Source organism: Trachemys scripta, chromosome 3 (assembly GCF_013100865.1).
Source record: "Trachemys scripta elegans isolate TJP31775 chromosome 3, CAS_Tse_1.0, whole genome shotgun sequence".
NCBI lineage: Eukaryota > Metazoa > Chordata > Testudines > Emydidae > Trachemys > Trachemys scripta.
Genome location: NC_048300.1, coordinates 142952220 through 142964324, shown reverse-complemented (window position 1 = coordinate 142964324; position 12105 = coordinate 142952220). Strand labels below are relative to the sequence as shown.

At 45.0% G+C, this 12105-nt stretch overlaps 1 protein-coding gene across 1 annotated transcript; it reads left to right on the top strand.

Moving 5' to 3' along the window:
- The first annotated feature begins 3610 nt into the window (after positions 1–3610).
- LOC117875649 (nuclear receptor subfamily 0 group B member 2-like) lies at positions 3611–9082 on the top strand. Its single transcript, XM_034767017.1, has 2 exons — positions 3611–4313; positions 8628–9082. Exons 1-2 carry the CDS (start codon positions 3740–3742, stop codon positions 8879–8881), a joined length of 828 nt encoding a protein of 275 aa, XP_034622908.1. The 5' UTR covers positions 3611–3739; the 3' UTR covers positions 8882–9082.
- Positions 9083–12105: the final 3023 nt, after the last annotated feature.

The following is a 12105-nucleotide window of genomic DNA, read 5'->3' as shown; positions in this document are numbered from 1 at the left end:
CAAAGGAATGTGTATTTATCTTAATTTACATGGGAGTAGTAAACAAGATCCTTGAAACAGCAAGAAATGAGACAAGGCAAATCTGCATTTTAACAAACAACATGAAACCTTTCACTAGGAGACCCCATGTCTGTCCTTACAGCTGGAAGGACCTCAGCAAAATACATTTCAAGGGTGACTGAACTATCAAAGTGAGGGACAAAACACCCCAAATCTCTCTCCCTGTCCATCTCTTTCCTTCACCTAAGAAAACAAAAGAAACCGTCTATGGACTTGGGGAGCAGATCCTTACCTGAAATTTTGTCAGCAATGTTACTGGGAACCTGTGGTAAGAATTTCACCTCAGAGCAAGACTAGTTTAAGTTTGTGCTAGGAAATGTTTTATCTTTATTTTTCTAGTGATTATTTCTGACTTTAATACCTTATACTTGTAATCACTTAAAACTTCTCTCTTTCTAGTTAAATAAATTTGTTTTATTCTTAATCAAAACTAATCCAGTGGTGTGAGCTGTGTGGGTAACTCCATTTAGGGCAGCAAACTCTTGTACATTGATCCCCTTAGAGGGGCAATGGACATAATATATCTGGACTGTCCATGAGAACACGTTTTTTTTTTGGGGGAAATCTGGGACTAGGAGTGTATTGGGGTTACCCTGCAAGTGGTAACCAAGGCTGCTGGAAGCCAGAATGTGGCTAGTGTGTGGCTGACAGGCTGCTGGGGTCAGAGTTGCTGGACCAGGGCTGTGGCAACACATAGACACTCGAGTGTAACCTGCATGCTGGCAGGCTGTTTGTGAGGATCCCAGGTTGGGCGCTACTGCAGCAAAGCATTGTGAGGTACCCTAGATAGCAGGGCAGGCGTGACAGCCCGTCTCTGGTCTGGAATGCACCTCAGAATGCCATGCTAATCTCATTACCCTAGAAGGCACTCTCGTACTATGGAGATCGGCACAACTACAAAACTGTCAGACAAACAAATAGGTAGATCTTGCCAGGTGCTCAGTACTTTCAACTTACTGACTTAATTGGTGTTGATGGCACTCATTGTCTGGCAGGATTGGACACCTCGGGTATGTCTACATTGCACAGTCGTACCCAAAATGTTTGTCTTTCGCGGGTACTTAAAAAAGCCCCCCAGCGAAAGACAAAAGTTTTGCCGACGCAAGTGGCAGTGTGAACGTGGCTTTGTCGGCAGGAGAGCTCTCCTGCTGACAAAGCTTATGCCGCTCGCGGGGCTGGAAGTATTTTGTCGGCAAAAGTGCCAACACAATACCACAAAAGAGTGTTCACACACGCTGACTTTTAGTGACAAGGCTGTGTTGACACAGCCTTGTTGCTAAAAGCTGCGTAGTGTAGACAAGCCTCTAGACTTCCCAGTTCTGGGGCAGTTTCTGCCCCTTCTCTTCTTTCTCCTCCTTAAAGGAAGAATCTCTCAACATAAACATCATGCAGGTGCAAATAAAAGGGTATGTGCGTCAAAACTCAATGGACTAGCACAGAAAACCCAATTCTAACTAGGGTCAAGTTTGTGAGTTTGCAGTATGCTTGGAATATGCCTTTTGCAGAGCTAAACCTTCAAGTTAAACCTCACAATTGATTTTCTTTAAGACAGGCTAGGATGTGTCTATAAAGACCTAAATGTGGGAAAAAAAATAAATGTGGGTGCTTCATAATAAAATCTGAATAAACTTTCCCATATGTAAAACCAGGTGAGAAAGCTCTATGCAATGGAGAGCTCAAGCATAATTTCCCCCTTGCTAAGATTCAGTTAATTGTGTTCAGTGTTTGTTTTGTTATATATAATGCTCCTAATGATGTATTTTAGCCCCTTCACTGTAGAAGGAATGGCTATGATCATTCCTGTCTACTAACTCTGTTATGATATAGCTATACAGATCGGTGTGTCACCAGACTTATACTCTAATTTTTTTTAAAAACTGACATACAATGGGCGGCAAATAGGAAGGGAAGAGACAGTATGACACATTGTTTACTTTGTTTTCAGCAGTCAGTTCAGAGGCACCGGGCCATTACGTGGGCAATATGCCAACTTGGCTGCACAGCTTACGAGGAGACAATGTGAATGGGTTGAGCCATGCAGCAGAGGACTAGGAGACATTTATCCAAAACCACCGAGCATCTTTTAGGTCCCTCTGCTTTTATTTCTTCATATATTCTCTATATAGGCTAATGGGATGAGTCCCTGTGTGCTATCTTGGATATGGCCAGATGTGAAATGTAGGTGGAAGTACTGCCATGAAAAACAGTAACGTTTTTGTTTGTTTTTCAGAATTTCCTATTGTTCTAAATAGAACTGTGTGAAAATGGTCAGTGTAACCCCAAGCCCCTGGAGACGGAATTTCAGGTTGTGTTGCAAAGTCTAAATGCCGGCCTTTGTAATCAAAAAAAAATTGTTATCTGCAAAGGGGCCTGGTTCTGAACGTACAAGATCCCATTTGCAGTTGAACCTGGGCCGAACGATGGCTTTGCATCAAAATCATGTAGCATTGTGGCTCTGAGGTGAAATCTGGCACCTTTGACTGAATTTGGATTTGGAACCTGAGACTCAAAATGAAAACTGAAGAAGGGTTTTATGATCAAAGCAGAAGGAAATATTCATAAAGCCCTAGTAATAATTATTGCAATTTGGGTTTCTTTGGTGCTTTTTAATCCAAATACACTCCCCAAGATGGGCATGTTTCCAGTCTGGGAAAATGAGACACAGAGCAGTCCAGTGAGTTGCTCCAGCTGATAGTCATTTATGTATTTAATGTAACAAAAATTCTTTACTTCATCCTCCTGTAGCGCTTGCTGAGTAACCATCTTACTTTATTGATGTTATCCCTGATTTTCCCCCTCTAACATTTTTGCTCCCTTTATTGTATCATGGATGAAATTAGGCCCCAGTCCTGCAAACACTTAGCACATGCTTAACTTCATGCACATGAATAGTCCTTTTTAGCCAAGTGCAGTTGTAAAAACACCTGCAGGATCATGGCCTGAGTTTGAAAGTTCTCTGGTGGAAGGACGGTAACCTTTTAGTCTAGCACACTTTGGTGCACTGTAAGAAATAACCATTATTAATTATAAAAGACCACACTGCCTGCAAATATATCCCTCATGTTTCAAATTTACAGAAATCAAAATTTTGATTCACTGAGATCAATCAATAGCATTAATACGTATAAATACATTTCTGCACCTTGTTTTGCCATGGACATGAACAAGGTCAGTGTATCTATAAAAATACAAGTAGCTTGTTTCTGCAGTTAGCATATTTTTCTGTTGACTTTCCCCTCAAGGGCAAGCTATATATGATACATAGCCTGCAATTGTAAAAATATCACTACAATTGACAGCATTAGAGTCCTTGGTGTCATGGCATGGGGACAGTCACTACAAAATTGCAATGATGCCTGACAGCAAAGAATACCTCTTCTATTGTTGTGTTCCTCAGTCAACCAGCCCTGGCTCTCTCATTCAGATAATTTCAGTCATGCAAGATAGTGGGATTGGTTAAGCCACGCCTTGTTTGGCTGTGAATAAAAACACACTGGAGCAAATAAAGTTCAAGGTAGCTTTACAGCTCTGGGTCACATTTCAGCTCAGCTAAGTGTATAAAAAGCACACAATGCCTAGCTGTTTGGCAGAAAGACTCTTGCACTACAGCAGCATAGTTCTGCATATAATATCCTGACGCAGTGAGTGCACTGCTCAGGAAACCCTCAAGGCAGTGGGCATGGCTAGTCAGGCCTCACCTGAGAAGTCTAGAAAATGCCGGTGTGAGACAAGTCATCCACAGAGCATCCTTTACCAGATCCTTAACAAAGAAGAGCAGGATGAGACCAGATGGCATCCCCAGTACTACCATCCTTGCTACTCGATATCAAGTGCTGGCTGTCCCTGCGAGGGCAACAGGAAAGTTGTCCTCAGAACTCCAGAAGTGACCTGCATGAGAGCTTCTGAAGTGCTCTTAAAGACTATAACTTTTATAAGAAACTTGCCTTCTTTTTATCATTTGCCCCAGGAGGATCAGGCACTTCTAGTACAACAGTGCTGGGCCCCTCTCTTCGTCTTGGGCCTGGCACAGGAGTGGGTGAATTTTGAACTGAAAGAGATTTCAGTCCCTAGTTTGTTGAAAAAAATCCTTCTCAATCAGTCTCTGACAGATAGTGACAAAGTGGAGAACTCCTCCCTGGGAGCATCATTAGCAGACGTTCAGAAGATGAAGAATTTCCTGGAGAAGTTCTGGAATGCGGACATATGTGCAAAAGAATATGCCTATCTGAAAGGAATTATTCTCTTTAACCCTGGTAAGTTCCATGGCAATATTTGTAGACAAATGCACAGCTAAGTGTGAGTCTAAAATATTTTAAAATATTATCTGCAAACAGATGTTCGGATTTTTAACCTGATTTCTGTCATCCTAGCTAAACACTTTCAAAATCAGCATTCAGCAATGTAATTACTTTTATTCTGAATTTACTTTGGGTGATATCTAGGTTTATATATGCTCACCCTGTTGCCCTTTGTAAAAACAAATGGCTTTAAAAAAAGCCCTTTATTAAGAAATTATTAGGTCATATAAACTTATTGTGTCACTTAAAACTTTGATTTCCAGACTTATGGACAGAGATAATATAGCTGCATTAAATATGTGGGAGGGATACATGTATACAATTTAATATTAGACATATTGTAACAGGATTTCCTAAATACCCAAAATATTTATTAAGAGACAAGGTAGGTGAGGTAATATCTTTTATTGGACCAACATCGGTTGATGAAAGAGGCAAGCTTTCGAGCTCCACGGAGATCTTTGTCAGGCCTGAAGAAAAGTTGTGTCTCTCACCAACAGAAGTTGGTCTAATAAAAGATATTACCTCACCCACCTTGTGTCTCTCAGATCTTGGGACCAACATGGCTACAACATTGCAAACAATGTAAAATATTTATTGTTGAGAGCACATCAACAAATCAGACGTCATACGTAAGCTGCGGAATCTGAGCATTGCGAGTAAGGCACCTATGGGATTCATTGTGTTGCAAGTTGTATAGTGGTTTTTTTTTTTTTTTTTTTTTTTAAATATGTTGCAGTTTGAATTTAGCATTTTCTACATCACTGTTTTCACAGCTGGGTCCCTGTATAACAAACAGTAAGAAAACTTTAAAAAGTTATGATCTTCTCACTCCTCATGGTTAGGGAGAGAGACAAGCAAAGCTTATCCTTTGCGAAGGGGGTTGGCTACTTCAGCACCACAGAATGAATGAGGCAGGAGGGGCCTGATCCTAAGTCCCCTGAAGTAAAAGGAATGACTTCCGTTCACTCCAATGAACTACGGATCAGGGCCTTGACTCCATCAATAATTACCATTCACGACACAACCATCCACAATGTGCTCTATTTGGGGCGCCCTCAGAAGAACACTTGAACATGTCAGCAAAATGTCTGTCCATTTAGTGACATTTCTTGCAAGAAGCATTGTAAAAGTGTGTTTTAGAAGCAGCACTGGCTTCACATGTGTTTTCAAGTGGAATTCGAGATGTGGTTTTCATTGTTAAGGCCCTTGTCTTGTGTATCCTGGGATTGCATCTACATAAGAAAATTTGAACCAGTGGGATTTTTGCTTGCTTTACTGTGAATAATTTTTAGTTACTGAACTTCTGAAAATAAATCCACATAATGGGAGTGCAAAAATCATACTGTGGTTTACAAACTTTAATTAGTTAACACACTTTGCCCCTCTGAAGAAAATATTCTATTGGGGAAACTGAGGCAGAGACATTAAGTGACTCGTTCAAGGCTAAAATTAGAATTTAGGAGCCCATGGCTCATATTCCTGTGCTCAGCCTACTAGGCCGTTCCTCCTTCCCCTTACCTATTTCAGTGCAGATTCATTTGTGTAGCTCTCATTTTTGGATTATTATATCAGTAGTTCTCAAGAAAATTCCACTTGCCAAAAGGTATTCAGTACAAGTTCAGCCACCTTTTGCATCTCTGCCTCTGCTTCAGTGCTTGATGCTTGGCCCATACTTAAGGCTCTGCAAGTCTGAGCTGTGAGTTTTGAACAATTCCTACCATCCATAGTGCTTACTACCCATGAGGGGGTTTTTGGGGGTGGAGGCAGGGTTGGGTAATGTCCAGGCAGGGTGCTCAGTGTTTCTAGAACCTACCAGAATGCCTCATGTTGCTGCACAGCAACTTCTCTAGCTGATTAAGGAGCAGAGTTTGTCAGGCTTTGAAGTTAATCCCCTCCTTGCCTGGAAGGATGATGGCTGTGATGCGGAGACTTAAGAGCGTGCAGGAGAGTTTAAAGCCTGGAAAGGCAAGGCTGAGCGATTCAGTAGCAATGTTCTGCATTGCCAGACAGAATACTCAGAGTTGGTACTTATTTGTCACTCTCAGGGCCAATCACAGTCTGTGGATTGGGCTCAGACAGCATGCTCTGCCCCTTGTGGAAAGGAAAAAGCCTCATATCACTCAATAACAATCCCTCCAACAAACGGCACGGCTGTGTTGACTCCAAAGGGAATACCAGTCACTTAAGATATCCCTAGTAAGGAGGTTAATGTCTTGGATATACAGCCTTTGCCAGGAGAAAATGGGGGGGGGAAGAGGGTTAAGAAAATCCTCAAGGCTTCCTCTGGGATGTGGAGAGAGGGGTGGAGAGAGAGCTCAGTGGTTTGAGCATTGGCCTGCTAAACCCAGGGTTGTGAGTTCAATCCTTGAGGGGGCCATTTAGGGAATTGGGGATTGGTTCTGCTTCAGGCAGAGGGGTGGACTAGATGACCTCCTGAGGTCCCTTCCAACCCTGATATTCTAGGCTACTATGTAAATTATGGCCCAAATCCAAGGGAGTGGTTGGAAAATGCCCCACATATATGAACAGTGAAGCTAAATTGCTCTCAATTACTTCTGACAGTGCACTGAGAAACAAACACAGTGATGAGACTGAAATAGTGAAAATAGCATTGTTATTACATCAGTGCCATCTGCGATGCTAATGTTAGGACTATGTCAGGGGTTCTCTTATAAATGTCATTTTTCAGCGGTTTATAACTTGGCTGGAGACACTTATACATCTTATTGCACACGATCTCAAGCCAAGTGATTTCTTTGTATTAATATTTATAACGTGAAAACATTGGTTTGTTACATATAAAAAGAGGGAACAAATGAGAAAATGTAGCAAGTTTCAGGGGAAGAATCCATTCTGAGTAAATACAGCTCTTGATATTTTAAAGTTAAGCATGTGCCCAAGTGCTTTGTTGGATCGGGGTCTTATACTGAAATAGTTAAGAGAGAGATCAGGATCCAAGTGATTATATTAAAGTAGCATGGATGAGATCCTCACCCTTACAGCAGTAAAAGAGCCAGAGAGACATAAAAGGGTGTTAAAAGCCCCTTAGGTTACTGTGGGAGAATACCCCAGTGCAGGCACTGCAGTTAAACAGCTATAAAGCTGCCTTTTGAGAACCCCCTTGCAACCTCTGGCATAGGGAGTGAGCTCAGGTGGGGCTGGGGACAGGACGGGTATGTTGGGGGTGGGTCACAGCATGTAGAGTTGCTGATTCTGGGCAGTACTGTGGCCCACAGGGCAACCCAGGAAGACTGCTGTAATTTAGGGTTTGTCTATACATGCTACAGCGGTGTGACTTCTAAAACACAGGGATCAATGTATGCATAACACATTAGTGTGCTTTAGAAACCCCACCCCCATAGTGTGAATTACCCCACTGTGTAGACAAGCCCTTAGACAGGCCCCCAGGCCTGTCTAAGCTATGCTGGGGGCCTCTCCAGCCTCAGAAGCAGCTAAGGGCTGGGAAGACACAAAGATGGTGTAAACCGGTGGTTCTCAGCCTTTACAGATGACTGTACCCTTTTCAGGAGTTTGATTTGTCTTGCGTACCCCCAAGTAGTTTTTAAGTGAAACGAAACTTACTTAAAAATCAGACATAAAATGCAAAAGTGCCACAGCAGACTATTACAAAAATCGTGTATTTTCTCATTTTTACTATATAATTATAACATAAATCAATTGGAATATAAATATTGTACTTGCATTTCAGTGTAGTATATAGAGCAGTATAAACAAGTCATTGTCTGTATGAAATTTTAGTTTGTACTGACTTCACTAGTGCTTTTTATGTAGCCTGTTATAAAACTACGCAAGTATCTAGATGAGTTGATGTGCCCCCTGGAAGACCTCTGGGTACCCAGGGGTACACGTACCCCTGGTTGAGAACTACTGGTGTAAACCCACCTTAGCTACCTCTTCCCAGGGCTATAAGTTCTGTGCTGTCTGTCTTAGAGGTACAGCACAGAATCTGCCGCTGTCTGTTTAATCTAAGTCACTTCCCTAATATTGTCTTTTTTTTCTAAAACTTCACTTTTAATATAATTGTCTGATTGCATTATACTGGGTTTTAAATACTACACAATGTTTACTAAAGCTACCTAAGCATGTTTTCCCATCTTTTTAAAATGAATAAATAAAACAAGATTTTTTTAAAAAAAGACAATAAATACTCTTAGCTGGAGGGATGGCTACAAACCATTACAGAGGATACTTCATAAACTAGTTTTACTCAAAAAAGCTTTCCTTGTTTTATTCCTGTTTTTACAGAACTGCCTGGCCTAAGATTTCGTCACTATGTGCAAACCCTACAGCAGGAAGCCCAGCGCACTCTGATGGAATTTAGCTCAATGATGTACAACAGAAACCTCGGCAGATTTGCTTGGATTCTTGGGCTGCTCGCCAGCCTCAAAGCCGTTAATGCCGAGACTATTGCAGATCTCTTCTTCAGACCTATTTTAGGAGAGGTCAACCTAAATGAATTACTTCTAGAAACCCTGTATTTCAAGCAAGACCTACTTTAAAAACAAAACACCTTTTTGTGTTCCTAAATAACAACAACAACAACAACAACAACAAAGATTTAAGAGGGGGGAAAGTTTTATGGTCAATATATTAAAGGTAAACATAGATTTAAAAATTGACTAACATAACATTACTATTTATTTTTTTGTAAAACTAAATGTAATCATGTAAACTTCAGACTAAAAACATATTAAATATCAGTTCATAAATCTGTGTGTCATATCTGGAAGAGATTTGTCCTAGCATACCATAAGGAAGTTTGAAAGATATTAACATCATCTCTAATTGCTGTAGTTCCAACTGTATTACTGTATTTCTAATGTTCATTTTCACAACCACTTAAAAAAAGTGTTTCCTACAAGCTGATTTGGCAGCATTTTTTGTTTTCAGAAAAACGCTGAGTTTGACCCTACAATAGCCAGATCCCTCTGTTTATGTACCCATCCATCTTGATCAGTGATAGAATAAGGATAAGCCCTGCCCCTTTGTGGGATGTAATTCCCTAATCCCTCCCGGCTTAAACCGCACTCTTTTGCATTTGGCTGCTCCCTTAACTCCATCCTTTCTGACTCTTGATCTCACCTCTAGCCCCTCTTCTAGCTCCTCTCTGTCTGAGCCTGCCCTCCACTCCTTCTGGCATCTATTCCCCCCCCACCCCTGACCCAAAATGTCCCATGGCCTCCCTGCCTAAACTCTTAATCAATATGAATTAAATCCTTGTATGGCCAAGAACCTTTGCTGATAATTAATGCTACCCTAGAAACAAAGAACAAAAGTGAAAAATCATGAGAAAAGCTCAAAATGTAAATATAAGGAGATAGGTATTCTAAGACATTTGCAAGCGGGCCAGCTGAGAAAAATGGATGTTAAAAATTCTAAAATACATACTTTTACTAAAGCACCACACAATGTTTTCCCTCATGCATAGGCATGCGCAGCACATTTCATTAGGGTGTGCACCCAGGGAGCCCTGCCCTAGCCCCACCCCCGTCCACTCCCTCCTACTTCCCACCCCGCCCTGCTCCTTGTCCCCTGACTACCACCTCCTGGGACTCCTGCCCCTAACTGCCCCCCAGGACTCCACCCCCATCTAAGCCTCCCTACTCCTTGTCCCCTGACTGCCCCCCTAGGATCCTACCCCCTACCTGCCCCCGACCCTTATCCACACCCCTGCCCCCAGACAGACCCCTGGGACTCCCACGCCTATCCAACTGCTCCCCGCCCCCTGACAGGACCCCCAGAACTCCCAACTCATACAACCCCCCCCAGCCCGCCCCAACCCATCTCCACACTCCTGCCTCCTGACAGCCCCCCACCAGAACTCCTGACTCATCCAACCTCCCCAGCTCCTTGTCCCCTGACCACCCCCTCCAGAGACCCCCCCCACCCTAGCTGCCCCCCCGGAACCTCCTTGCTCCCTGCCCCCTGACTGCCCTGATCCCTATCCATCCCCTGCTCCCTGACTGCCCTCTCCAGAGACCCCCAACCACCACCCCCGGGATTCCACCCCCTATCCAACCCACCCTGCTCTCTGTCCCCTGACTGTCCCCACCCCTTATCAAACCCCACCGGCCTCGGACCCCTTACCATGAGGCTCCTAGCAGCATGTTTTGTTCTGCGCAGAGCCAGACATGCTGCCCCATGCATGGGTGGCAGGTTTGTAGAAATTTTGGTGGTGCCCAGAACCTGCCCCCCCCCCCACAACTCCACCCCCCCACCTGCCTAAGGCTCTGGTTTGGCGTTTGGGTGGGGGAGGGGATCTGGGGTGCAGGCTCTGGGATGGAGTTTGGGTGCAGGCTCTAGGCTGGGAGTGGGAGCGTAGGAGGGGGTGAAGGGTGCAGGCTCTGGGAGGGAATTTGGGAGTGGGAGGGGGTGCAAAGGGGGGGTAGGCTCTGGGAGGGAGGTTGGGGGCAGGAGGAGGTGCATGGGAAAAGGGTGCACACTCTGGGAGGGAGTTTGGGGATAGGAGGGGGTGCAAGAGTGAGGGCTGTGGGGCTGAGGATGAGGGGTTCATGATGCAGGAGGGGGCTCAGGGCTAGGGCAGAGGATTAGGGTGCAGGGGGATGAGGGTTCTGGCTGAGGATGCAGGGCCGCCTGGGGGGGGGCAAGTGAGGCAATTTGCCCCAGGCCCCACAGGGGCCCCCACGAGAATGTCGGAGGCTCGCCTCCGCCTTCCCCCGGTGCCTCAGCGCACCACATCCAGGAACGGCCCTGGGCAGCACTGCAGCGCCGTGGTGGCTCCAGCAGGGCTTGAGCTCCTCCCACTCAGAGCTGCGTGGTAAGGGGGCGGGGTTGTGAGCTGCGGCTGAGCAGGAGGAGCTCAGGTCCTGTCGGCAGGGCCGCCCAGAGGATTCAGGGGGCCTGGGGCAAAGCAATTTCGGGGGTCCCTTCCATTAAAAAAAAGTTGTAATACTATAGTAACATGTATTTGGATATGTAAAAAATAACCAGTGAAATACATTCAAAAATTATTTTAATAATTTGAAAATACACGAAATACATTATTTAAAAACATTAAATGCTTTAATTGTATGTATACATTTGCAATTACATAATGGGCTGTCGCTGGGTGATGGTGATGGTTGGTGCCAATGGGCTGTCGCTGCCTGTTGCCCAGGGCTGGGTGGGGAGTTGGGCTCTGGGTCAGGGGATACCTGGCTCACAGGGGCTGGGCTCAGAGCTGGGGGTCAGGGCTGTGGGGAGGATGAGGTCAGGAGGTGCCCGGCTCAAAGGGGCTGGGCTCGGAGCTGGCGGTCACGGCAGCAGGGGATGGGGTCGGGGGATGCCTGGCTCAGAGGGGTTGAGCTCGGAGCTAGGGGTCAGGGCTGTGTGGGGGGGTGTGGGTTCAGAGGGGTCCCGGCTCAGAGGGGCTTACTATGCTGCTTACCCCCACCTCCCACCTCTCCCGGAGCCCAGCGAGTCACATACAGAAGCAGCCCTGGGCAGCACTGCAGTGGCGTGCCTTCGATGAGGGGTTCATAATGCAGGAGGGGGCTCAGGGCTGGGGCAGAAGATTAGGGTGTGGGGGGGATGAGGGCTGGGGCTGGGATTGAGGGGTTTGTGGTGTTGGAGAGGCTCAAGGCTAGGGCGGAAGGGCAGGGTACCCTGCCATTCAGGGATGGGGGCACTAGGACCCTGGGGCAGCAGACAGCCGTTGAGCAGGAATGTGCATCTCAAGATGCAGGCATAGGAGAGGCGCTGCTTTCTTTCAGGCAGGGACGCA

Bases quoted from the DNA above. Each gene is read 5' to 3' on its own strand.
- LOC117875649 (XM_034767017.1), top strand. From the start codon at position 3,740: ATGGCTAGTCAGGCCTCACCTGAGAAGTCTAGAAAATGCCGGTGTGAG. The intron at 4,314-8,627 runs GTAAGTTCCATG...CTGTTTTTACAG, and splicing joins AATTATTCTCTTTAACCCTG to AACTGCCTGGCCTAAGATTT.